The sequence below is a fragment of the Quercus lobata genome, chromosome 6 (genome assembly GCF_001633185.2).
Source record: "Quercus lobata isolate SW786 chromosome 6, ValleyOak3.0 Primary Assembly, whole genome shotgun sequence".
Lineage (NCBI taxonomy): Eukaryota > Viridiplantae > Streptophyta > Magnoliopsida > Fagales > Fagaceae > Quercus > Quercus lobata.
In genome coordinates this window covers 30,888,791-30,912,630 of record NC_044909.1, presented here as the reverse complement: position 1 = coordinate 30,912,630, position 23,840 = coordinate 30,888,791, and the positions used below count along the sequence as shown (strand labels likewise).

Sequence of the window (23,840 nt, the reverse complement as noted above, 5' to 3'; positions counted from 1 at the left end):
CCAACGGACTTCACCAAATCATGTCTTCACTAGTTACCTGGATCTCACAATTAGTTCCAAATTGCATCCACCAATCAATGACTTCTTCCAGTGCTTCCCACACGCACCAAACTTCTCTCAATACTTAGATTGGGTGGGGTAAGTATTTGGGCTAAAAACCTTTCAAGGATTTGTAATTAGAGAGGTAGGAGTAGAGGAAAACTAATAGAAATTGTGTAGATAATTGTGGGTTTACAATCTTTAACTCTCAATTGTATTTCTAGGGTTTTCTATTTGAAAGTCTTCTTACCATTTCATGAGTAATGAGGGCTTATATAATGCGAGTAAAGAAGTGAGGAAAGCACATTTAAAAAACAGCCAAACAAAGAGTTTCGTGGGTCACTTTCGACTTGGTCCAGTTGCAAAATGACTCCCAAAATGCCTCCTGGCACTTGACTATTTAGTTTCCATAATGTGCTTCTCACGTGACCTTTTGCGAGTTGTTCACTCGCGAGCTAGTCATGATTTAGTTGCGAATTTCACTATTTTCACAAATCTTCACCAAACACTCACACTCAACCCTTACATTAAATCCCACAAACATACAGGGGAAAAATTGATGGAATACAATCAAATTTGACACGAAATTAAAGCTAACAAAATATAGTTGAATATCACAACTTTACAAAATTGATTAGCCCCAAAATGGTTTTGCTTTTGAAAAGTTATTCGAAAGTTTATTTCATCACCAACTCTTTGCTTACGAGTATTGCTTTTGTTGTCTTTTATTGCTTTGGCATTACAAATATTTTTTAAGTTTAGATTATTGTAACTATTTCTTTTATATTAAAATTTCTTTTGGGGTTGATTATCCCCAAAGTTGTTTTTGTCTTTAAAAAAGTTATTCAAAAGATTTTCATTTCATCACCAACTCTTTGTTTACCATTATTGCTTTTATTGCTTTTGGATTACAAATTTTTTGTAAGTTTAGATTATTATAACTATTTCTTTTATACTAAAATTTCTTTTGGGTGTGATTACCCCAAAATGGTTTGTCTTTCAAAAAGTTATTCAAAAGTTTTTAACTTCATCACCAAATTTTTGAGTACTTTTATTAATGTTTTTATTGCTTTTGGATTGCGGTGACATACTTGCAGTTGATTTTTATTGTTGTTACACCATCTGGTTGATTGCTAACTCCAGCCTTAAGCAACATTTTTTTTAGTATTTATGCTTTGTTCTTACTTTTTTGGGTTCTCATGTAGTACTTTTTTTTTTCACCCTAGTAAGGTATTTTTCCTTTTTTGAGAATCTAGTAAGGTATTTTTTTTCAAGAATCAATTGTACTAGTAGAGAAGAATTTTTTAATTTGAAGATTGCATTCATTTTTATGATGACTATCCAAATTGTGGTTCAACTAATCACATTTCTGGAGTCAATCAAAGGGTACAGAAACTACCAGTGATAATGAACTAGTAATAAATTGAAAAGTACATTTTGTACAAATTAATTTCATGACACGCTAATTAGGCCTTTTGTATATATATATATATATATATATATAAAAGAAAGTAGTAAAATAAGAAAAGTAGGGCTTGGCTTGGTTGGAATTGGAAATGGAATGAACTCAATGAAGTTTCCTTCACATGCTTCCCAACTATTTTCTATCAATTACAGGAAAGACTAAACAGCCTTCCATCCCTTACCTTTCCAACTTTCTTTTCTTTTCTCTCAATCAAATACAAACATATTGGTTTGTTGTCCATTCTTCAATCTACCTTTCGATCGGGTCCCTTTGTTTTTTGTTCCTCAATAAATTAAGTACAAAATATTATTCAGGAACAATATATATATATATATATATATATATATATATATATATATATAACACAGACATATTGTTCATCAAGTAATCAACCCTGTTGTCTACATCAGGGTATGGTCTTCTTATTGTTGTCATAAACTCATAATTAATTGACCATGACTTTATTTTTTCCTTCTTCCAGTTATGATAATGCAAGAAATAGATCGAGTACATACCACGGTGACCGGTTTGATGGGTGTTATACATTAGTAATAATATTGCGCCTCCATGCTCCAAACATTTTTGTACTCGATCGTGTTGATGTTTATTACTACGTACAAGAGCAAACACAAGAAGAATGATTGAAAGAGAAAGGAGAAGAGTTAAGAGACACCCACTAGTATACCACCATTTCTGTATGTAAATAACAATGACATTCCTCACAAAGTCATGCATGACACATGACTTAGGTAGTGGAAGTAACGTTCCAAACGTTGCACTTTTTTTGGACAAGAACGGTACACCTAATTAGTTTCCAACTTATAAGATTTAAAATTTGTGGCAATTTTTTTATCATCATAAACCCTTATTAAGAATAAGAATTTTTATTTTTATTTTCCCTACAAATTAATTCTAATATTTTATTCAGTGAATGTGAATGAATGATGGGAATTAGAGAAGCTTTAAAAATACTCCTACCTAAAAGAGGGGGAAATATATATATATATATATATATATATATATGTGTGTGTGTGTGTGTGTGTGTGTGTTTTTGAGAAATAATAACTGTAAGGACACGATTCGTAACGACCTGTAATAGTGTTGGGTTCATACGTAAAAAAGCCCAAAAAATATCATTTGTAGAGCGTGGGTTTAAAAGGCTAGACCTCAGTCACCAAACGGTGGGTTTTTTGTGGTATTCATACATGATTAAGTCATTTTCGCCCTAGGAGTCTTTCTCCTGAAGGTGGGCTGGGAGGCTCTGGTTTTTAGCCATTTTTTCCAGCCTCTTCTCTGGATTACTTACTTTTCCTTTTATACTAGCCTGTGTTCCTTATCCTTCATCCATGTGTAGGATCGGCATTCAAAGACTGATACTTGTCCCATCAGCCCATACCCAGAGTGGTTGGGGGTGATTGTAAAAGCTGGAGAGTATGACTTTGTCAGGTGCAGAGTATTGAATGGCAATAAGGGCAGCTTTCCCTAGTCGTTATACTTTCCAGCGTACCCTTTTCTATTGACACAGATATTTTATTTTAGATTTTTTCCCAAGCTGTTTTCTATACCATTTTTACCCTTCCTTCCTGTGAGATCTCGGACATGCTGAGGTGAATCGTCCTCGGCTGTGTCCCAAGGCTATTTTGTACTTGTATTATTGATCCTGAGCTATAACCCTTCTCGGGTCGGGCCTTAGACCCCAATGAATAAATGGGCCAGAGCCACAAACTATTGGGCCCCATAATCACCAAACGGTGGGTTTTTCGTGATATTCATACATGATTAAGTCATTTTCTCCCTAGGAGTCTTTCTCCTGGAGGTGGGCTGGGAGGCTCTAGTTTTTTGCCATTTTTTCCAGCCTCTTCTCTGGATTGCTTACTTTTCCTTTTATACTAGCCTGTGTTCCTTATCCTTCGTCCACGTGTAGGATCGGCATTCCAAGACTGATACTTGTCCCATCAGCCCATACCCAAAGTGGTTGGGGGTGGTTGTAAAAGCTGGAGAGTATGACTCTGTCAAGTGCAGAGTATTGAATAGCAATAAGGGCAACTTTCCCTGGTCATTATACTTTCCAGCGTACCATTTTCTATTGACACAGATATTTTATTTTAGATTTTTTCCCAAGCTGTTTTCTATACCATTTTTGCCCTTCCTTCCTGTGAGATCTCGGACATGTCGAGGACTGAATCGTCCTCGACTGTGTCCCAAGGCTATTTTGTACTTGTATTATCGATCCTGAACTATAACCCTTCTCGGCTCGGGCCTTAAACCCCAATGAATAAATGGGCCAGGGCCACAAACTATTGGGCCCCATAATAACCAAATGAGTTACTATTACATAATTTTAGAGCTCGTTTTCAACTAAATGAATAATAATAATAATAATAATAATAATAATAATAATAAAATGCATAATTTGTATATTTTTCCTTTTAGATAATATCTCTAATTAAAATAATCAATAAAAAAATTTCTATTTTTTTTATTTTATAATTCCTTATTTATTAATGAAGAGGGTGATTTGAACTCAAGCAGTTAAATAATCTTTTCTAATACTTGCATAAATAAGGTTTTGCTAAAATAATTAATTCCAAACTTAAGATTAAAAAATCAATTGTATTTGTACACCAAAAACAAATTTCATATTTAAGTCTTATTTTGGTATTTCAATCATCTATTTCAGTATTGATTTTATTTAAATGGTTAACACTCTAACCTATACAACTTGAGTAATGCCTTTAATTATATTGTGCTTTAGCCTTTACAAACATATATATTAATATTATACATGAAAAAATAATAAATTTAATAATTAAAACATTTGAAAACAAAATTAAGCCAAAATCCCAATTCATTAATGAAAAAATATCCAAAATTCCAAACTAAAAAAAAAAAGAAAAAAGTTAAGTAAATATAGACTTACATAAGAATTTGGATCGGTGGATCTAATTTACCAAAATATTATCTATAATGTAAATTGATATATCAGGAATTCTAAATTGAATTTAGTTCGACTTTAAAAAAAAATACAGTTATGAAAATTTCATAGGAATCTTACCTTAAATTATATGATCTAAAAGGATATAGGAGGAATTCCGCATACTAAGAAATTAAAAAAAGTTCCTCAAAAAAAAAAAAAAAAAAAAAACATAAAGCACAAATATAATGTTAAAATATAAAAATAGATAAATAATGATAAAATCTTAACAATCAATAATTAAAAGTAACTTGAAATCAAATTGCATTACAGCACATGAAAGACATGTTTTGAACAAGATTTTTCATAGTGATAGTCAATTGAAAAAAACAAAACACTTACAAACTAAATACATAGAATAACCAAAACCTAAAACACACAAAATAGTTCAAAGTTGAGAATTTAGAAAAATAATAAAAAAACTTACCTAAGAGAAACCAAGAACATAAATAGGTGTCCCTTGTTTTGCTTCTTTATAGTATAAAATTTTTGATAATAGATTTTTAGTTGGGACAGGAATTAAATTTCTAAAACTTAGATGTATGTTCCATGTTTTGTTTAAACATTTATGGTTACTTCATCAAAAGAAATTGATAAGAAAAAATAAGTTGTTTTGTCTATTAAGTATTAACTAAAATTTAGATGCATGTTGCATGTTTTGTTAAAAACACTTAGGGTCTGTTTAGATATCGCTTATTGTTGAAAACTGAAAATACTGTAGCAAAATAATTTTTAAATATGTGAATAGTACTGTGGAACCCAATTTTGAAGAAAAATTTGCTGAATTAGACAACTTATAGGTCCCATGAACAGTGCACGGGACCCACTGACAACACCGGTTCCAGTGTTGAAAACGCCAAAACACAACTTATCGGATGTATCCAAATGGGTACTTATTGTTACTTTATTTAAAGAAATTTATAAGAATAAATAAGTTGTTGTCTTTATCAACTGAAACTTAGATATGTTTTGCTAAAACACTTATTGTTATTTTATTTAAAGAAACTGATAAGAACAAATAAATTGATGTCTCTATCTAAAAGCTGTTTTTATCCCTTTCAAAAATAAAAAAACAGTTTTTATCAAAAATATTTATGTAAGTTGGTGAAGCTACTTGGTGCAACCATGATTGGTTGAATTTTTTATTCTCATAAATTGTTTTGCTAATGAATAGTATGTCATCAAACGAAGAGAACCACTATTCATTAGCAAACAATTTTTTCTTAATGAATAGTGATTTAGAGATGTTGGAGCAACTTTTGTGGATTTATTCTCCAAATTTTGGGGGTAGAGAACTTGTCGGAGATGCTCTTAATCACATGATTTGCAAATAATTCAACCATATTACCTATAATATTGAAAACACCATTACTGCCAGTGTCATGTACATATCACGTGGTTGAACCTCTAGGTAAGGAGTTATAATTGTTCATATTGAAAATCCAATGAAATGATTAAATTGACACTATGTCAAAGTTGAGGAGTATTCAGCCCAAAAAAAAAAAAAAAAAGGGTTTAGGAGTGAAATTTGATGAATTCCCTAAAAGATAGCAACACGTGTTACGTGAGTTTCACTCACTAGATTCTGAATACAATGTTTTAGCTAGAAATGGTGAAACTGGAGCTAATCAACTCATTAGGAAATAATAATAAAAAAACCAAATCACATACTTACTTGCTCCCATTTACAGTTTAAAAATAGAATGAAATTAAAATGAGTTTTTAATATTTTATCATACAGAGTACGGACAACCTAATGCGGGTGTTAGAGATTGTCACTACTCACTAGTCATTGGATAATCACAAAGCCAAAAGAAATCCTATTTGGATTAATATTGGAGGGGATAACTAAACGTTATTGTTAAGCACACAATAATTTTGACAAGAATTGACATGAGCCATTGTGATATGACATCACCTTTAGCTCTTCCGCAGCTAATACCACTTTTATAATGCACTAACTAATATAGAAAATGTCAATAGACATGAAAAGTATTACAAAATAAATATATATATAGAACTTGACTATATTGCTTCTCTTCCAGGATAATTTTTGTTTATTATTGGCCACTAATTGATTTTGGTATAGATAATTGTTTTTCTTTTTTTAAATGTTAGGACAAGATAAGAGACACGCGTGTCATTTATATATTATATATTATATATATATGTGTGTGTGTGAGAAATTCCGTTTTGGAAACCTGAATTTCGGTTTTTGTCTCCATTCTTTATAAGCACTTATATTTGTGAAGTGATCATCACATCAAAAGTGTATTGTGATACACTTGTCACTTATTTTGTCTTGGGATGAGATCTCCTCCCATTAAATTCTCCAATTTTTTTTCTATTTTTTTTTTAAATGTTTTAATTCTTGTAATTAAAAATCAAATAAATGACATGTGATGCATATCAGACTAAAAATGAAAGGAAATCCGAAATTTAATTGGAGTGATTCATTTTCTAGTCAATCTTTTCCAAATTGTTTTATTTATTACTTTCTACCTAAGGTGGACAAAAGCATGCTTAGACTTAAACTTGGTTCAAGCACTCGAATGCAATAGAACCAACACGATTCGAACATATGGCAAAAGTAAAAACACGTGTTGTAGACTTATTTGTTCTTAAAAAAAAGTAAATATACATAATTCAAAATAAAAAACGAAAAAAACGGGTGTCAAACGCAGCTTGGTCCGTGGAACTCGAAACCCCCACAAGCCCACATTCCCAACACATCATTTCTACCATAACTATTCATTCACCCATCAAAAAGCTAAAGTAAACCCCAACCCCCCATCATTCACTCTCTCTCTCCCTTTCATTCTGTCTGTCCATCTCTCAAACCCAGCTTCTTCTGTGACACCCATTGAGAATTTTAGAAAAACTAAAACCAATAGCCAAACCCAAACCAAAACAATGACCGCTTCATAGGTCAACCTAAAAAAAAAGAAGCAAAAGAAAACACATTCACACAAAAACAAAACACAATCTTCAAACACTTTCATTTGTGGAATATACCCCAATTTGTCCCCAACTCACAAAAAACCCTTTCACACCTGCAAAAAAAAAAAATCTATCAATCAATCTCGTTGAAGCTCCAGAACCCAGTTCAGCTCTTCCTTACACAAACCTAGATCTATGTTCTCTATCCTCAATACGATATCGTTTCGTTTCAGATCCAGTTTATAAATTAAAAAAAAAAAAAAAACAATGGATATAGATGATTTCAGAACGATTCTAGAGAGTTCAGGTGTGGATGTGTGGACGTTTATAGAGACGGCGATTTCGGTGGCGTCTATGGATTATGGTAGCGAGTTGAAGCAACGGAGAGATGGGATCGTTGAGAGGCTCTACGCTGCGACGGCGTCGTTTCAGTCTCGCTGTCAGAATTGCGATGAAGATGACGGTGATAACGGTAACGCCGTTAATCTCAATCGGAGACAACAGAATAGTAATAGTATTGGTAATGAAGCGAAGACGACGACGGAGACAGAGACGACGGCGGCGGCGGCGGCGGTGAGAGATGACGACGGCAGCGAGGATTTGGATCCGTATTGTGGTTTGTTCGAAGATCAGCAAAAGAGGATTCTCGAAATTAAAGAACATCTCGAAGATCCTCAACAGGTTTGGTTATATTTATTTATTTAAATTTAGTATGTTTATTTTTTGCTTTTGTTTTTAATGTTTTAATTGTGTGTAACAGACTGAGGAATCGTTGGTTGAATTGCTTCAAACTCTAGCTGATATGGATATTACATTCCAAGAGCTAAAGGTAAATTTCATTATGTAACATTCTTTATCTTTTTTATCTTTTCAATTTTTTTAGTGTTAGATTTGTAATTATTTTAATTTTCTATTTTAGGAGACTGATATAGGGAGGCATGTGAATCGATTGAGAAAGAATTCATCGAATGATGTGAGGAGATTGGTGAAGCTGCTAGTCAGGTCTTGAAGAATAACCAAAAATTTTTCAAGTCATTGGATAATGAGATGTGAAGAATAATGGGTTTTTGCTGAATTGGTTTATTTTTGTTTTTGTGTTGTTAGGAAGTGGAAGGATATTGTGGATGAATGGGTGAAGTTGAATCAACCTGGGGAACACACTTCCTCTGCTTTAATGGGTAACACTCTTTGTACTATTTGGAATGAAGTTAATTTCAGTTTCTCCTTTGGGTAAGTAAATGAGTGCAAATTGCATTATAGAAAGTAAGTTAAAATTGGTAATTGTTGTTGTTGGCAGCTGATGGAGACTCACCTCAGCAGAAAGTTACTCAAAATGGTTATCACCAGGTTGAAGAAATCTTTCATTTTTTGTAGGAACAGTTTGTTTAGGTGTTGTACGGTTTCCCAGTTAAATTCAAACACTTGCTGCATTTGTCATTGCAGTTCAAACATTGTTATATTTTAAAGGACAATTAATTGGGGAACGTAACGTATAGCATCTAAGGAACTGAATTTAAGTTTTGTTCTTTATTTTTGTGATTTTCGAACCAACTAATTTGCTTTGTCTGGGAGGAAAAAAAAACTGTTGGAAAATGGGTTTCGTTTTAGAGGTTTCTAATATTCTGTTCTTTTGTAGGTTCCTGATTTTGCATACTCTCCAAATCCACACAGTGAGTGTAGAATCAGATTCCAAGTTCAACTTTTGAGCTTTGTGTGTGTGTGTGTGTGTGTGTTTGTTTGGAGTTTGAATGATCCAACTTGCTTGCACAGATGGGAGTTCTGGGTCAGATAAGTATAATTCAGAATCTGAGCCAAAGCCGAAAGTGATTCCTCGGAAAGAAGCTCCTCCTGCTAGAGCAGCACCTGTATCTGCCTCAGCACATCAAAATGTATGAATACCAAATTAAGAGTCTCTAGCTCTAATGTTTGGTTGATTATCATTTGGAGTAAGAAAATTAGTTTTTGAAGAATTTGATTCCAAAAATATGAGAAACTAAACTCAATTGCATCAAATAGTTTAGTTTAGCTTAATTGAATGGGAGGTGTAAGTTTTCCCATGATGCTCCCTAATAGTGTGAAGTTTGAGATATTTTTAATTTCTTGCCAACCAAATGGATTGTGAATGTTATTTAACTGAATTTGAATCACTTCATTGGGATTTTGCAGAGACAAAGAGAACAACAAAAGGATGTTGACTCTGAAAAACTGGCTTCAGCAAGAAAAAGGCTTCAAGAGAATTACAAGGAAGCTGAAAATGGTTCACTTATTTTCTTTTCTGCTTCTACTCTAATTTTACTGGATTCATCAATTTGGGCTTATGCTGAAGCTGTTTGTGTTTGTGTGTTTTACTTTGGTGAAGCCAAAAGGCAAAGAACGATTCAGGTGATGGACATCCATGAGATCCCAAAACCCAAGAATGCCTTCTTTGGAAAGAACAAAGGTGGTAGTGGTGGCGGTTCTCACGGGAGGCACTGGTGACTGAATACGGCAAATCATACATACTAAAGGGTACATGATGGAGGCCGGAAAGGCCAAAACCGGTTGTGCCTCTTACATTGTTTTTTGGAGTTAAGAAAACAAAAACAATAACACTTTTTTTTTGTTAATTTACTTAATAACAAAAATTAAAATGACTTATTTGGGAATACTGATTTCAAAGTGTTAAAAAGTTTTTAGGTTTTCAATAGCGGGAAACTCTAGTGGGGCACATACACTCACGCCCAAATCCACAACAATCTTAAGTGTCAATTATTGGCGCACTAAATTCACTTTTTCAGCAAGTGCAAGAGGTGGTCTCTTGTGTTAGTGTTGAAATCCAATTATATGTTGACATTAAAGCATGTTGTAAAATTGGGTGAGTTTGTAGGTGGATAATTCATTAGTGTGGCTATTGGAGCATTGAAAAAGGGATATAGCGCAACTTGGTAGCAAGCACGTTTGTTTTGTTGGGTACAAAATGTCACTGAGTTTAAATTTTCAAATCTTGTTATATCGATTTAAAATTTAAAAAAAAAAATTAAAAAAAAAAAACCCTTAATGACTAGTCTTTTATGGTGTTGTATCATAAGTTCCTTAGTTAAATTTGACCTGTAAGTTATTGATCAATATAGCTCAACAATTCGGCTTATTGATCAATGCAACATAATCATGTGATATATTGAATTATTAGTCAATACCCATTCTTGTGTATAATTATAGTCACGCGGATAAATCTAATCGAAGAACAAAGTATGGCATATATTTAGACTGTTTTTGGTTGGTGTGAAAGAGATGATAGAAAAGTTAAATGAAGGATAGATGAGATGGGGGCCTTTTTTCTCATTTGGTTGAATAGAAATGAGAGAGGATGGAAAGTGGTAAAGTGAGGAAGTTAACATTTTTTGTCTGTTTGAACTGAGTGCAAAAGGGGACACAAATAATGGTCCTCATTCTCTACTGTCATCAGGTCGGGTCATTTTGCTTCGCCTTGTTGTCATTTGCATTGACCATTTGAATGATGCGAGCTCTACTTGCCAAGCTTCTATGGGTTTCATAGGAGACGTTGAAATCCATTTTACCTTCTTTTACTCTTATTTTTTATTTTTTTTCAGGGTCAGCTTTGGTTTTTGATCTTGTATTTTTGGGTTATAACGTTTTATTTTTTTATTAAATAAAATTATATAATAAGGACGTAATAATATTTTGTACAAATTATAATTCTAATCTTTTCCTTTTTTCTTTCAACCAAACGATAGATTCTTTCATGCTTTCACTCTTTTTATCATTCTTATCAAACATATAAAAGAAAAAATAAATAAAAATATTATATTCCTTTCATTTTTCCATCTTTTCAATATTATCCATCCTTTACTTTATCATTCCTTCAACCAAAAATATCAGGATGAATATATATTATATGGGTTGGGATAATTTTTATACATAATTTTTATATTCCCTTAAAAAAAAATTCTTTTCCTTTTAATTTGGATTGGGAGGGGCAGTAAAGAGTGAAAACCAGAAAATGAAGCTTTTTTTTTTTTTTTGGAAAAGAAAAGAAAAAAAAAATCCCTCATAATAGTGTGGATAGAACTTTAATATTATTAGGCTACAAAAGGGAAAATTATTGAATATTTTGGAAATATTATAAATGCATAATTCTTTCTTTCATATGAATTGTGGATTTCATCATAAATTTAATTAGTATGATTAACAATAATGTGAGAAAAGAGAATACACATTTATAATATTATAAGAGTACTTAATAATTATTTGCTACAGATATGATACAAAAAGAGCATCTTTACGCAAAGTCTGGATAACTACCACATAATCCGGAATGGATAAGATGGAAGATCTGTCTATTGGTTTTTTTTTTTTTTTTGGTACCCAATGAATTTAGTCTCTTGCAGCTCACATGGGATGAGTGATGATACAAATGGTGCCAACCCATAAGTCAATTGACCTTTATAGCAAGTGAAGGGTCAAGGTTTTGGGTGTTGGTGGTGGGGCTTGGTTGGATTGAAATTAGCTGCAATACCTAAGGTGCATGCAATTGGTATGGATGGTTGAGATTTAAAGTTGCAAAAATGTAACTTTAAATCTCAACCATTAAATATAAAAAATGAGAAAAAGTAAAAAAGTAAAGATAAAAAAGTAAAAAAAGTAATTAAAAAAAAAAAAAAAAAAAGAAGGTGAAGGACTTGGTGAATTGCATTTAGCAATTACACCGGATCCCAATCCTTGGTTTGTGTAATGGGGTTTGGTTGGAGCTGCTCTGGCTTCAATTAGTATAAGTTAGTATTTGATTTATTTATTTAATAAAGTTTATAATATTGGGAGTGAAGGTTCCAAGAAATTGAGATTGAAGTTTAAAAAGTCAAAAGAGGCCGGTTGGTTAATGGTTATGATAAAAAAAAAAAAAGTGTTTATTTAAAAGGGTGATATCACAGAAGGGGTCTTGGATTTGTTTTTTTTTGTTTTTTTTTTTTGCACCAGGTCTTGGATTTGTTAAGATCCTTGAAAGCTTGAAATGGAAAAGCACGCACAGCTAAGAGAGAGAGAATATTTGAGGCTGACGCATGATATTAAAAGACAGCTCTCCCAAAGTGACAACAATACATTATTGCATTTGCTTAACCTTCATGAGCTCACGTGATTAGGTGTCTAGTGGATGTTTATGTGTTAGGCCATTTGAATTTCGATCAATTTTGCTTCCAAAAAAATATATAAATATATATATATATATTTATCAAATTTGTATTATTGAGATTATACTGTTAGTTTATTATTATCAATTTATCTAAGTTTATTTATTTTTATATCTTAACCTTACAAAAGTTTAGAGGAGGGGGGATTTGATATATTTTTTTCATGGGGATTAGGGAAGATCAAGTAATTTTACTGAACTACAAAATTGTTGATTTATTTTGAATTTTATAATAATTTTTTTAAATAAAATAAGGTAATGAAAATAAATTCATTTTAAATCACTTTAATGCAAGTTTTGCTATAAAAAAAAATTACTCCGTTGATATTGCTTGATTTTTCTAACTAGACATGCTAAGTTACATCCGTTGAAAATGAGGGTTTTGATGAGTGCAAGTATTACCTCATTTGGGCAATAGGGTTATTTTATTATTACAAATTGAAATAAATTGAATTCTCTTGAGTTAAATATTTATATTTAGAAGTGAAGCTTCTATCTAGTACTTCTGTATATTGTATGGGGACACAAGACTGACAATTGGTAATTTTAGAATACATATTGCATGCAAAATTGGAAGTGAGCCAAACCTATATTAACATTCATTTATCATAGAAATTGGTTCTTTTTTATTATCATCTAGAAAAATATACTTTCTGTTTATAAATGAAATATTAACTTGGATTGGGATACTAGAAAAAGAGTAATATGAATTTTTTTTTCATGATCAAAGTAATTTAAATTGCGAATCAAAATATATGAAAATTTTAATCTACATATTTGAAGTGGATACGAATTTTTGCCGTTATATTCAATCAACATATGAATAATGAACAAATGTTTAATTTTATTGTAAGTTGAAATTAAGTTATTTATTTACGTACAACTTAAAATATATATATATATATCTTTTCAGGTACAATTGTATTTTTTCTGTCCAACTAATTTTTTAAGCTGAATAAATCAATAAAAATAATTTCTCTTACCAAATATTATGAAGAGAGAGAGAGAGAGAGAGAGAGAGAGAGAGAGAGAATTACAAATACAAATGGACAATAAAAAAAAAAAAATCGATTTTTTTTTTACCAATCCATTTACTATTACTAGTGGGGGAAAAGGGGGGGGGGGGGGAATTGTTAGTACATACATCCAATAATGGCAGGAAAAAAGAAAAGAAAAGAAAAGACAGCGAGCGGAATAGAGAAGTAAAAGTTAAATTGACGTTTTCAACAACACAAATACAACTTTCGTCACTACAATTTCTTTGCAGATTACTATTTCCAACATCTCTATTTTTTATTTCTTTTTTCTTTCTTTCTTTATTCTTCATTCGAAAGAACATAAGAAAATTTTGGGAGAAAAGCAGGGAAAGAACAGCTACAAATTTAGTAATTACTAGCTAGAAATTAGGAAATCCACAATTTGGGTTGAATAACTTGAGTTGGTAGGGTAAGACTTTAGAGAGAGAATTACAAACTTTCTTTTCTTTTCTTTTTTTCTTTTTAAAAATAAATTAGTTATTTAAGAGATTGATATGAGTCTACATTGGAGTCACTTAACACTTGGTTGAAAGAAAGATTAATGCTAAAAGCACAATTTTTTTGCAATCAATTATCACAATTGTTGACATTGCAAATTGTGATTAGGTAAACATCATTTTTATTAGATCCAATCATAATATGTCATCTTAGCAAATTTTGAAAAGAAAAATTGTGAAAATGTTTGCATCTCAACTTATTGCCACACAAAAAAAGGAAAAAAAAAAAAAAGTGTCCGCCCTAATGTTTAATGATCAACACCATTTGCCCAAATTTTCGAGTTTGCTTTTGAAATAAGTAAATAACAGCAAGAACTTGATGTGAAAGCATAGCAGGCATTCATAAATAGAATTAAAATAAGAAAGAGCTAATATAGCCCTTTGGTGCAATATATGAAGATCAGCACCAATAACTTAAAAGGTAAATTCAAGAATAGAAAGGGAGGGGAGGAAGGGGAGAAGAAAATTACTCCATGTACTTATGGATACCAAATTTCATTATAATGCATGGGTTATAACTTTAGGGTAATTATTGAATATTCCTGGAGTACCATAAATATATACTCTCTCATTTCACATAATTATGGGTCTCACTAATTAAATTTATAGTGGGCTCATAATTTATGTGAGAGGGAGGAATACGCATTTATGATACTCCTGAAGTATTCAATAATTTTCCTATAACTTATATATGCCATAACGCCAACATCAATCGGTTAATAAATTCAGAGGGGAAAAAATAATACTTGAAAATGTGGAGGAAAAATAAAGTCAATGCATGAACTAGTGCAATTCCTTGAATGAAAGGAGAATGTCATGCATGAGGCAAAGTTTTGCTCCAAAAACCATACCAGTCCAACATATGCAGCAATCCTACTTGACAGGATGATCAACTAAATGTAAATGATGAGTTACTGATGATGAAATTGCCTCCATATTAAAGTCATGCCTTGACACTCGTGTAAGTAGGCATTAGTGAGATTTGAGTTGCCTGTGATATTACCTGAAAGGAATTGTGTTGGGCAGACCATACCTGGTCAATCAAAAAGAATGAAGAGAATGCTTTAGATTAGAGGCATATGAAAAGGCTTAGGGTTCTTTGCATACGGACAGTATGGAAGTGGTGGATATGGATTAAAAGTAATCAAGGTATGACACACTTCTCTAATGTCATTCCTAACCTTGATTTAAGGCAAAAATCTACTTCTTTGTATCACCAATGATCTCACATTGCACCTCTTACCTTATTAGGATCAAAAATCTTAATAAAATAATACATCTGCAACATGCATGATGTATAATGAGGATTATGACCCATCTAATTCTAATATAACTTTCTCAATAGCCTAAAAATCATACTTTTCTAACATTCAAATTGAACACCTAGGATGCATCATATCCTTGTTTTTGCTTTTACAACCCTTCAGCTCTGCATCCTTGACTCACCTGATTTCTTCAGGCAACCCAATATTCCATCAATTAGCTTGTCCTTGTTAGTATCAACTGGATCAGAAACAAAAGAATAGGTCCTCTGAGGTTTTTTCTTCTTTACGTAGTTTCCTGCATAAGTTTCACTGTTGGTTCCAACTGTAGATGAACCAGATGACTTCAAACCATCTGCTGAACAATCAACCATGCCATCAACATTCTCTAACTTGCTCTTTCTAATGTCACCTTCCTTAGTGCTGTACCATGAATCAAGGATTTGCAGTAGTGAGCTATCTTCATCGTTTATTTTCTTCACTTGCCCTTCTGGCCTACTTATTGCAGTAGAGGTCTCCTCTTCTGAATCAGAAAAGTCATCATCTGAGACAGAAGGTTCATAATCAGGATATTTTGGCCTCCCTGTTTGTTCTATGGCTTTCCTCATTAATATGGATTCCATGTCATTTCTTGCAGAACTTGCATTGGCAACAGGCCCTAATTCTTCCCACGGAGAGTCAAAATCATCATCCTTCTTTGCTGCATCAGACAATTCACTATCTGAAGTAGTGACTGAATGACTAGCATTATTTTCTTGACCATCATGAACACCAATTTCCAGGCCAGAACGATTTGAGGCTTTACCAGATGGAAAGATATAAGAGGACTCTATTTTCACCCCGGGCATTATCTGGAACAGGGAGCCCAGCTTATGGTATCCAATCTTTTGTAAGTCAAGAGGATAGCCATACCTCTCAAGGAATAGTTTTCTGAAGGAGCCCATGTCATATCCCTCTGGATACTCCTTTAATATCTCAGTCACAAGCTTCTGACAATCAGCTAATATATCACTTCTAGACCGGACAGAAGGTTTCTTGTTAGTGATGAGTGGAGAAACTCCAGTATGAAGAATATTTTGATACTTTAACTCTCCATCATGTTTTGGTGATGTGCCCGAAAATATTGAGCTCAACCCATTTGATCTGCGAGATTGAATCATAGCACTCTTTCCAATGGAAGAAGTGAGTTTAAAAGGTGATGTCTGAGAGGGGCATTCCACCACCCATTTCCTCTCAGATATTAACAAATCCACCAAGTGAAGGAGGTCACTTTCAGTTAGAGATCTATGAGACAGAGGCCCTTCATTTTGCAGATTTTGTGCCATCTCTTCCCTGACACAAATCACATATAGCAGAATAATATTAGCAAATGGTAAATTAAATGCAAGAAAATTACCAAGTTTAAACACCAGAAGAAGTTGTCATAGCATAGCATTTAAGGAAATAGTAAGGTTGGAGCACTTTTAGGTTCAACAATATCATTGAACACAAAAGAATAAATATCAATTTCAGAATTAACATCAATCAGCTGAGATCTGTATTTAGATCATCAAGTGATACAAACTACACCAAAAGTTGCAGTTTTGTTGAGAAAACCAAATTGGCCAGAACATGATAAATGAAAACCCTCACATCATAGTTATTTTTGAGGCTCTAAGAGGTTCCAATGTAATGAGCTTTCCTTGGAAGAGTATTTGGTGATTCAAGGCTTCAGAAGTTGCTTTCTTTGCATAGATGGGAAAAAAATTGATCTGTGAAATGATAAGAAAACCCACACAAATGTAGTGGTGGAAATGTGGATCACTTAATAATGCATTGTGCAGTTGCTCATAAGTTGTAGTCTTACATTTATTCTGTGTTTGGGGTTCACTGGGTGATGCCTTAAAGAGTAGTGGACCCACTTGTGGGATGGAGGAATTGGTTCATCAAACAAGGTAGTTGATTTGCTTGGAATGTAGCCCTCTTTATTTAATGTGGATATTATGGAAGGAAGGGAAACAATCACACATTTAGTGAGGGGGGGTGGGGGTCTTGGTTATTGAACCGAAATCCTTGTATTTGAGATCATTGTTTTTAATCTCTGAATTAGTACGCATCTCATTGATACTGATCATGAAAAAAAAAATATGCATCTCATTGTAGATTTTATAGACTACTCTCTTTTCAATTGTAATTCTTTTATATCCTAATTATTTAAGAGAACTTTCTATACTCAAAGGCAGGAGTTGTAAACCTTTTGTTAACTATCATTCCATCTAATGCACCTCAACTCAAATCTATATGAAGAAAAAAAAATCTTGTAAACAAATCCCAACGGAAGGACCAAGCATCTGATATATTTAGTCACTATATGTAGTTTAATTTGAACTCTCTCTCTCTCTCTCTCTCTCTCTCTCATTTTCTCTTGACTAGTTCATATTATGCCAATGATAAGAAAACGAAGAACAAAACCAAATATTTAAACTACACAGCAGCCGAAGCTGGATAAAATGTTGTCATCAGCAGCATGAGGAAGAAAACTGCATAAAAACAAAGAAAAATAAGTGAATGCATAAAACCTGGTCCGTGAGTGGGAGACAATAACTGAAGCATTGGGTGTTCCCATAAAAGATTCCATGTCACTCCAAAAAGAATCCTCAGAAAATAACTCATGCTTTTTGGAATAATCATTTATCTGGTCCAGTTTTTGGCTGGATTGATCACTCAATATATCAGAATTTTGGTCAGTTCTCCAAAATTTACACCAATTTACAATCTTGTTGAAGAAACCTGGATTTGTTCTTGATGTATCACCGTATGCTTCAGAACCTATAGCAGTTTTGCTGTCCATATCTGAATCATTATTGGCAGAAGAATGTGGCACCTGGCATATTGGATTAGCATCCTGACTTGTTGATTTTGCATGTTTCTCCTCAAGTTTTGCCTTTTCTGAGCTATTTAAAGAAGCAGAATGCTGTTCAGTAGTGCTTTGACTTTTTTCCTCAGAGCTAACACCAGAAGTAGAGCATTTTTCTGTAGTGCTTTGACTTTTATTCTTGGAACCACCATCACTACTGCCAAAATATTTTCTCCAGACTCTTCTGAACAAACCCACTTCAGAAGCAGAATCCTGATCTACCACAGAAGGCAAATGACCCTCACTCTCAACAACCTTCTCATCCAATGGAGAATGCTGCTGCAGCTCCCCCGTGTTTAGGTCAGGGGATGGAGGCAATGGTGACATCCCCTCAGCTCCTGTAATAGATCTGTCAAGTGAAGAAGGCTCTTGCTTTTTTTTAGAAGCCTCCTTCACATTTGATTCAGAGGAATGAGGAAATGCTGGCTTCCCATTTACACCTCCAGCAATAGATTTGTCCTCGCCATTTGACTTTGAAGTTGCAATGGGGTCCTGGATTCCGTTATTAATAACAGGTCCAGTCAACACAACTGGATTGCACTCAAATGGTTCATGAATTTTAGGGGTGAGACCATGCACAACAAACTGACCATCACCCCCAGACTGAAGCTTTAAAATGTGTGGCATTGACAGAAGAAAGCGAGAAAACTTTTTATATCCATACAAATCTCTGTCAATGCTCACATTACTTTTTCCCAACTCAGAACGAAGTTCAGTAATGGAGATTCCTTTGGGGTGAGAATTCAATATATGACGAATCAGCTTCATCACTGTCTTTGGAACAAGACGAGGCTTAGAATCTGAACTAGGTTCAGGCAAGTCCTCTGCCCGTGAGCATGCAGGTTGCTCGGTAACTGAGAAGGGATCTTCAAGACGCACCTTAGAGTGGCCATACCAAGAACCATATGGACCATCTGGGGGTTGGTTAAAGTGCTTCCCAGTAAGGGTTTCCCCTCTAATCAAAGCATGCCAATGCCACATGATACTTGCAGCGCTACAGAGAACACTGGGAGCACTTTCTGGACTTGCAAGCAGTATATTGTAGTTGTTCATTCTTAACCTGTGTAAAATGCTAGCAAAGTCCCTGTCGCCCGAAATTAAAAAGAGATGTGCTGGTGGAGGATTTTGCGAAACCCAATACATGAGATCTACAAGAAGAGACCTGTCGGCACTGTTCTTTCCACCTGCATCCATATATGTAAAGATGAACATAAATTATTTGGACTAGGATGTACTAAAATGTCATTGAAGTGAAACTTATGATACTGATAACAATATATCTCCTGCTCATCCACTAAAAAGACATGCATAAAATATTTTAAAATTCAACAGAGAGAAAAGATTTGGAACAAATACATCATCAATAAATTAATTCTCATTTTCCTAGCTAAGAATAATATACTACTACCTTCATATTTGACAATGAAACTTATGGTACAGATAACAATATAATCAAAATTTTACATCTCATTGCTGTGTTTATTAGGTGTAAGGAAAATTTTATAATTTAAATTGGATATAAAATTTTCCAATATTTTACCAAAATTGAAGAATATTGAGTTGCAAGGGTTCAAATTTATTATATGAGTGGTTCTTAATAAGTTATGAATGATTTGCTCTTCCTTTACCACTATGCATATATGTATGGGTGTGGCTACTTCATTTCAATATCAGCTGAAACTCCAAATATAATCCTTCTGCAGACACGTTTAGCTAATACTACAACAACAACAATTAAACCTTAGTTCCAAAACTTTGGGGTTGGCTATGGATTTTCAACAAACTAGTCAAGATCAGCCACATTTTCTTTTCTCTATTCTATCAGAATTCATACTCTCTATCACATTCTTAATTGACATGTCCTTTTAACTAGTTCTACTCATGTTACGTTAGGTCTTCTTCTATGCTTTTCTCTTTCCCTCAACTTGAATCAACTAACTCTTTCTCATAAGTGAATTAATCACTCTCCTCTACCCATGACCAAATTACCTCAAGCTAGTCTCCCTCATACTGTCATGTACTCAATTTTAGTCCATACTTAGCTGAAAGCTTTTAGATTCTAAAGCATCTCTGCAAATTTCTAACTTAACATTAACTCCAATTCTAGTTTCATACACTAACACCATATCATCAGAAAAAAAGCATACTATTTTCCTCACGATATAAGAACTTCACAAAGTGAGCCCATTCAATAAAAATTCAACATTATCCCACATACTTAAACTCAATCACTAATCAACAACAATCCCAAAAATCTCTACAAGAACTCAATCCACCACATTATCTAAAGAAATCAAAGCACCAAACCGTTGGGAATGTGCGTGAGATTGATCCCAGTAGATGACAGCGCCTCCTGGTTAGACCTTGAGAGCTGCAAAACATCTCCAAATGCAGTGATCGTAACAGGACCCTTTATCCCATTAGTCCTCACCGCCGCGGTTATCGTATGCGCAACCTTGAAGACGTTAACTCCAGCTGGCAAATTGCAGTTCTCAAAGTCCCACCACACTGAGACCCTCACATTTCGAGACTCCTCGTCGTGGCGTCTTGCAGAGAAATTGGACTGGGACGAGTAATGCGATGATGAAGATTGAGAGGTTGAGAAATGAGAGATCTTTACAAGTAGTGCAGACGAATTAGAGGAAGTGAAGAGTAAGAGGGTTTTTGGAGAAAGTAATGGAGGTCTCATGGCGGTGGAGTGAGAAAGATAGAGGAATTTGGGGTTTGGGTTTGGAATTTAGGGTTTTGGGTGTGAGATGAGAAATGGGTCTTTATCATTTCATGGTGATATGAGAAGGAACTGCTGGGTTTTTGGGATTTGAATGAGAGACTCTGACAGGGTTTAGGTGGAGAAGATGGAGGTTACCTAAAACCCTAACGCACGTGCAGTGCACACGCGTTCAGTGTGTGTGATAAATTGGGCCCAGGGACCAAATGTTTTAACTATAATGGGGTTTAACAACTTTGCTATACTGGAGGAGAGGCCCATTTTATATTTAAAACAATTTCATTTCTCATTTTCTTTCCTCTCCCTCCATTCAAATATAGGAAAATACTAATGTACATGTAAAGATAGGGTTCTAAACTCTGGCTCAGGAGTTAGAATGCCCATCTTTTTTCTATCGAACTTTACTTTACTTTATGGAATATTACTAATATCACATGGGGAGAGATGATTCAGTGATAGAATGATCTTATGACCCATCACATTTACGAGTTTAAGAGTTGTGAATTCAAGTAATGACCAGTCCCATTAGTGCCCAGATGGCCTCACGCTTGTTTTATTAACATCAATCACCAAATACCACCTACACAATCATGAAAAAGTATGAAAACTTTTGTGTTGTAATTATGTGATAAGTTAGTTGTTTCCATTAGCACCTTACCATAAAATGTTCCATGATTCAAGTTTTGAATCCTGGGACGGGATAAGCTGAATGCCTAGAACAGATTTGTGTAACTAATGAAAAATTAATTGAAATATTAAAAATACTAAGAAGGTTTTCTGATAATAATTATTTTGAGATGTTAAAAATATTGTTATATTTCCCCAAATATAACATTGCGAACCATGTTACAAACACAGCTATAAAAGGGAATGAAGAATGAAGATTGGGGAATCAAGTTTATGCCAAGTGCCAATGTATTCCCCAAGCCCAGCCCTACTGGCCAGGGCTGAAACTGGTTGGCCCGAGCCCATTACGTTTTTCCATGCAACCTAATGACAAAAGCTAGCCTACTCACCCTAAAATTAGTATTGGGCCAATGCGAGGCATATTTGTGGTGTCGTGACTAGGTACTGTTTATTAGAGAAGAAATTCTATTGGTGGCATGGGTAAAAACCCAAATGATCAAACCTTTTTTTTTTCTTCTTCTTCTTCAAAGATGAAGTTTTTATAGTTATGAAAGAAGTTGTTCAAATATTTTAACTTTTAGTAACAATTACTACTTTTTTTTTTTTAGTAATAAATATTACTTCTTTTTCTTAGATAAATTTCATAAATGTAAATTTCAAGCTCATCCAAAGAGTGTTCTACTTTCAAAACAACTTTAGCTTTTATGTCCCCATCAAAAAAAACCTTTAGCTTTTATGAGATCACCATCCTTATTTACATTTTAGTAACGTGGGGCTAGTCCGAGTCTACCAATAAACAAATAAAGGCAAGATTTAATCTTACGTCTATGATATTTTTTTTTGTACCCAATGTTAGGAAGTAAAGTAAAATTTTGATGGAGATTTTAACTCATTTAAGAAATTGGGCAAATTTAGTCAAAATATACATACTGTAGAGTCCCGATTTGTGGTCCAAGCTCAAAGTGTATGGGATCTCGGCTTAATGAGCCCAATACAATAAATTTGTAGAGAGTGGGTCAAAGAACTAGGCTCTAATGAGTTGAACAACGGCTAGTATTGAATTAAATGACAATCAAGCACAAATAAGAGGTATTGATATCAATGGACTTTTAGTCCGAGGAGGTCACAATTATATATATTGATCGCAGTTGGATACAGAGACAATTTAGATTGCTACAGTGTTCTCTCTATCTTTTTCCTATCCCCCTCTTCACGAAGAGTCCTTTACATTATATATCCTCCTCCGGACCATCCTCATCCTACACCTGTTGATCATCCGAGTCTTCACTTGAGTACCTATCTCATCAGATACCCTTTCTGGTTCTCTGTGAGTTGTGGTAGCCAAGGTAGCATTGTTTAGATGTCATCTCCACATAAATGCAGCCAAAAAAGTCGTTCCAGTGCATTTAATACGGTGGTGGCAGTTTTCCCTTAGATATTTCTAGGTCTCCTTCTTTCTCGTATGTTCATGAAGCATGTCCCTATCATTGGAGTTTCTTGGAAGATCATTTTAATTGCCGGATTACATACTTTGAACTATATTCATCAAGTTCGAGGAGGAGCTCCTCCTCGGACAACATTTCATTTGCCCCCTACTTATGAGACCTGAACTGGGAATATCTAATAATTATTTGCTCCTCTTCGGACCTATCTAGATTCTCGGATAAAACCCAAGGCCCAGTATACGATCTTGGGCCCTTATCCCTACACATACCATCAATTAAAAAAAAAAGGAAACAAAAAAGCAAGCAAATATTGATAAATGGTGGGATAGAAACTTTACCACCTATCAGTACAACTAAAACCAACAAAAAACTGTCATTTTTGTTTACAATATGGGAACATAATTGTAGACATTCAATTTTGCACCCATGATTTAATCAAGGAGAATGACTTGAATGACCATCCACGTACCCTAAAAATTATGATTGCATTACATACATTCATTTGTTTTTGCATTACCTGTATCAATTTGTTCTTTACATTATATACATCAATTCATTCATTGCATATAATAAAAATGATCTTGGAAGTTCTAACAATCACAACGATATGTCTGGTTTCCAAATCAGACCACCAGATCGAAAGATATCGCATGATTAAGTTTGCATGGTCAACATGCATTGTGTTTAGGTAGAGTCAACCACACATAATTAATTTAAATTAATTCTGATTTGTTAAACAATTAAA

General features: G+C 33.7%; 2 protein-coding genes across 2 annotated transcripts; one reads left to right on the top strand and one right to left on the bottom strand.

The window, feature by feature from the left end:
- Positions 1 to 7,183: 7,183 nt before the first annotated feature.
- Positions 7,184 to 10,420, top strand: LOC115995202 (probable mediator of RNA polymerase II transcription subunit 26c). Its single transcript, XM_031119663.1, has 9 exons — positions 7,184 to 8,099; positions 8,179 to 8,247; positions 8,338 to 8,420; positions 8,523 to 8,596; positions 8,716 to 8,765; positions 9,055 to 9,088; positions 9,189 to 9,307; positions 9,585 to 9,675; positions 9,778 to 10,420. The coding sequence occupies exons 1-9, from the start codon at positions 7,686 to 7,688 to the stop codon at positions 9,894 to 9,896; spliced, it is 1,053 nt and encodes a 350-aa protein (XP_030975523.1). The 5' UTR covers positions 7,184 to 7,685; the 3' UTR covers positions 9,897 to 10,420.
- A 4,191-nt stretch (positions 10,421 to 14,611) lies between these two features.
- Positions 14,612 to 21,156, bottom strand: LOC115995124. Its single transcript, XM_031119560.1, has 4 exons — positions 20,603 to 21,156; positions 17,958 to 19,479; positions 15,584 to 16,731; positions 14,612 to 15,170 (listed from the first exon to the last, which is right to left on the bottom strand). The coding sequence occupies exons 1-4, from the start codon at positions 20,982 to 20,984 to the stop codon at positions 15,049 to 15,051; spliced, it is 3,174 nt and encodes a 1,057-aa protein (XP_030975420.1). The 5' UTR covers positions 20,985 to 21,156; the 3' UTR covers positions 14,612 to 15,048.
- Between the last annotated feature and the right edge of the window lie 2,684 nt (positions 21,157 to 23,840).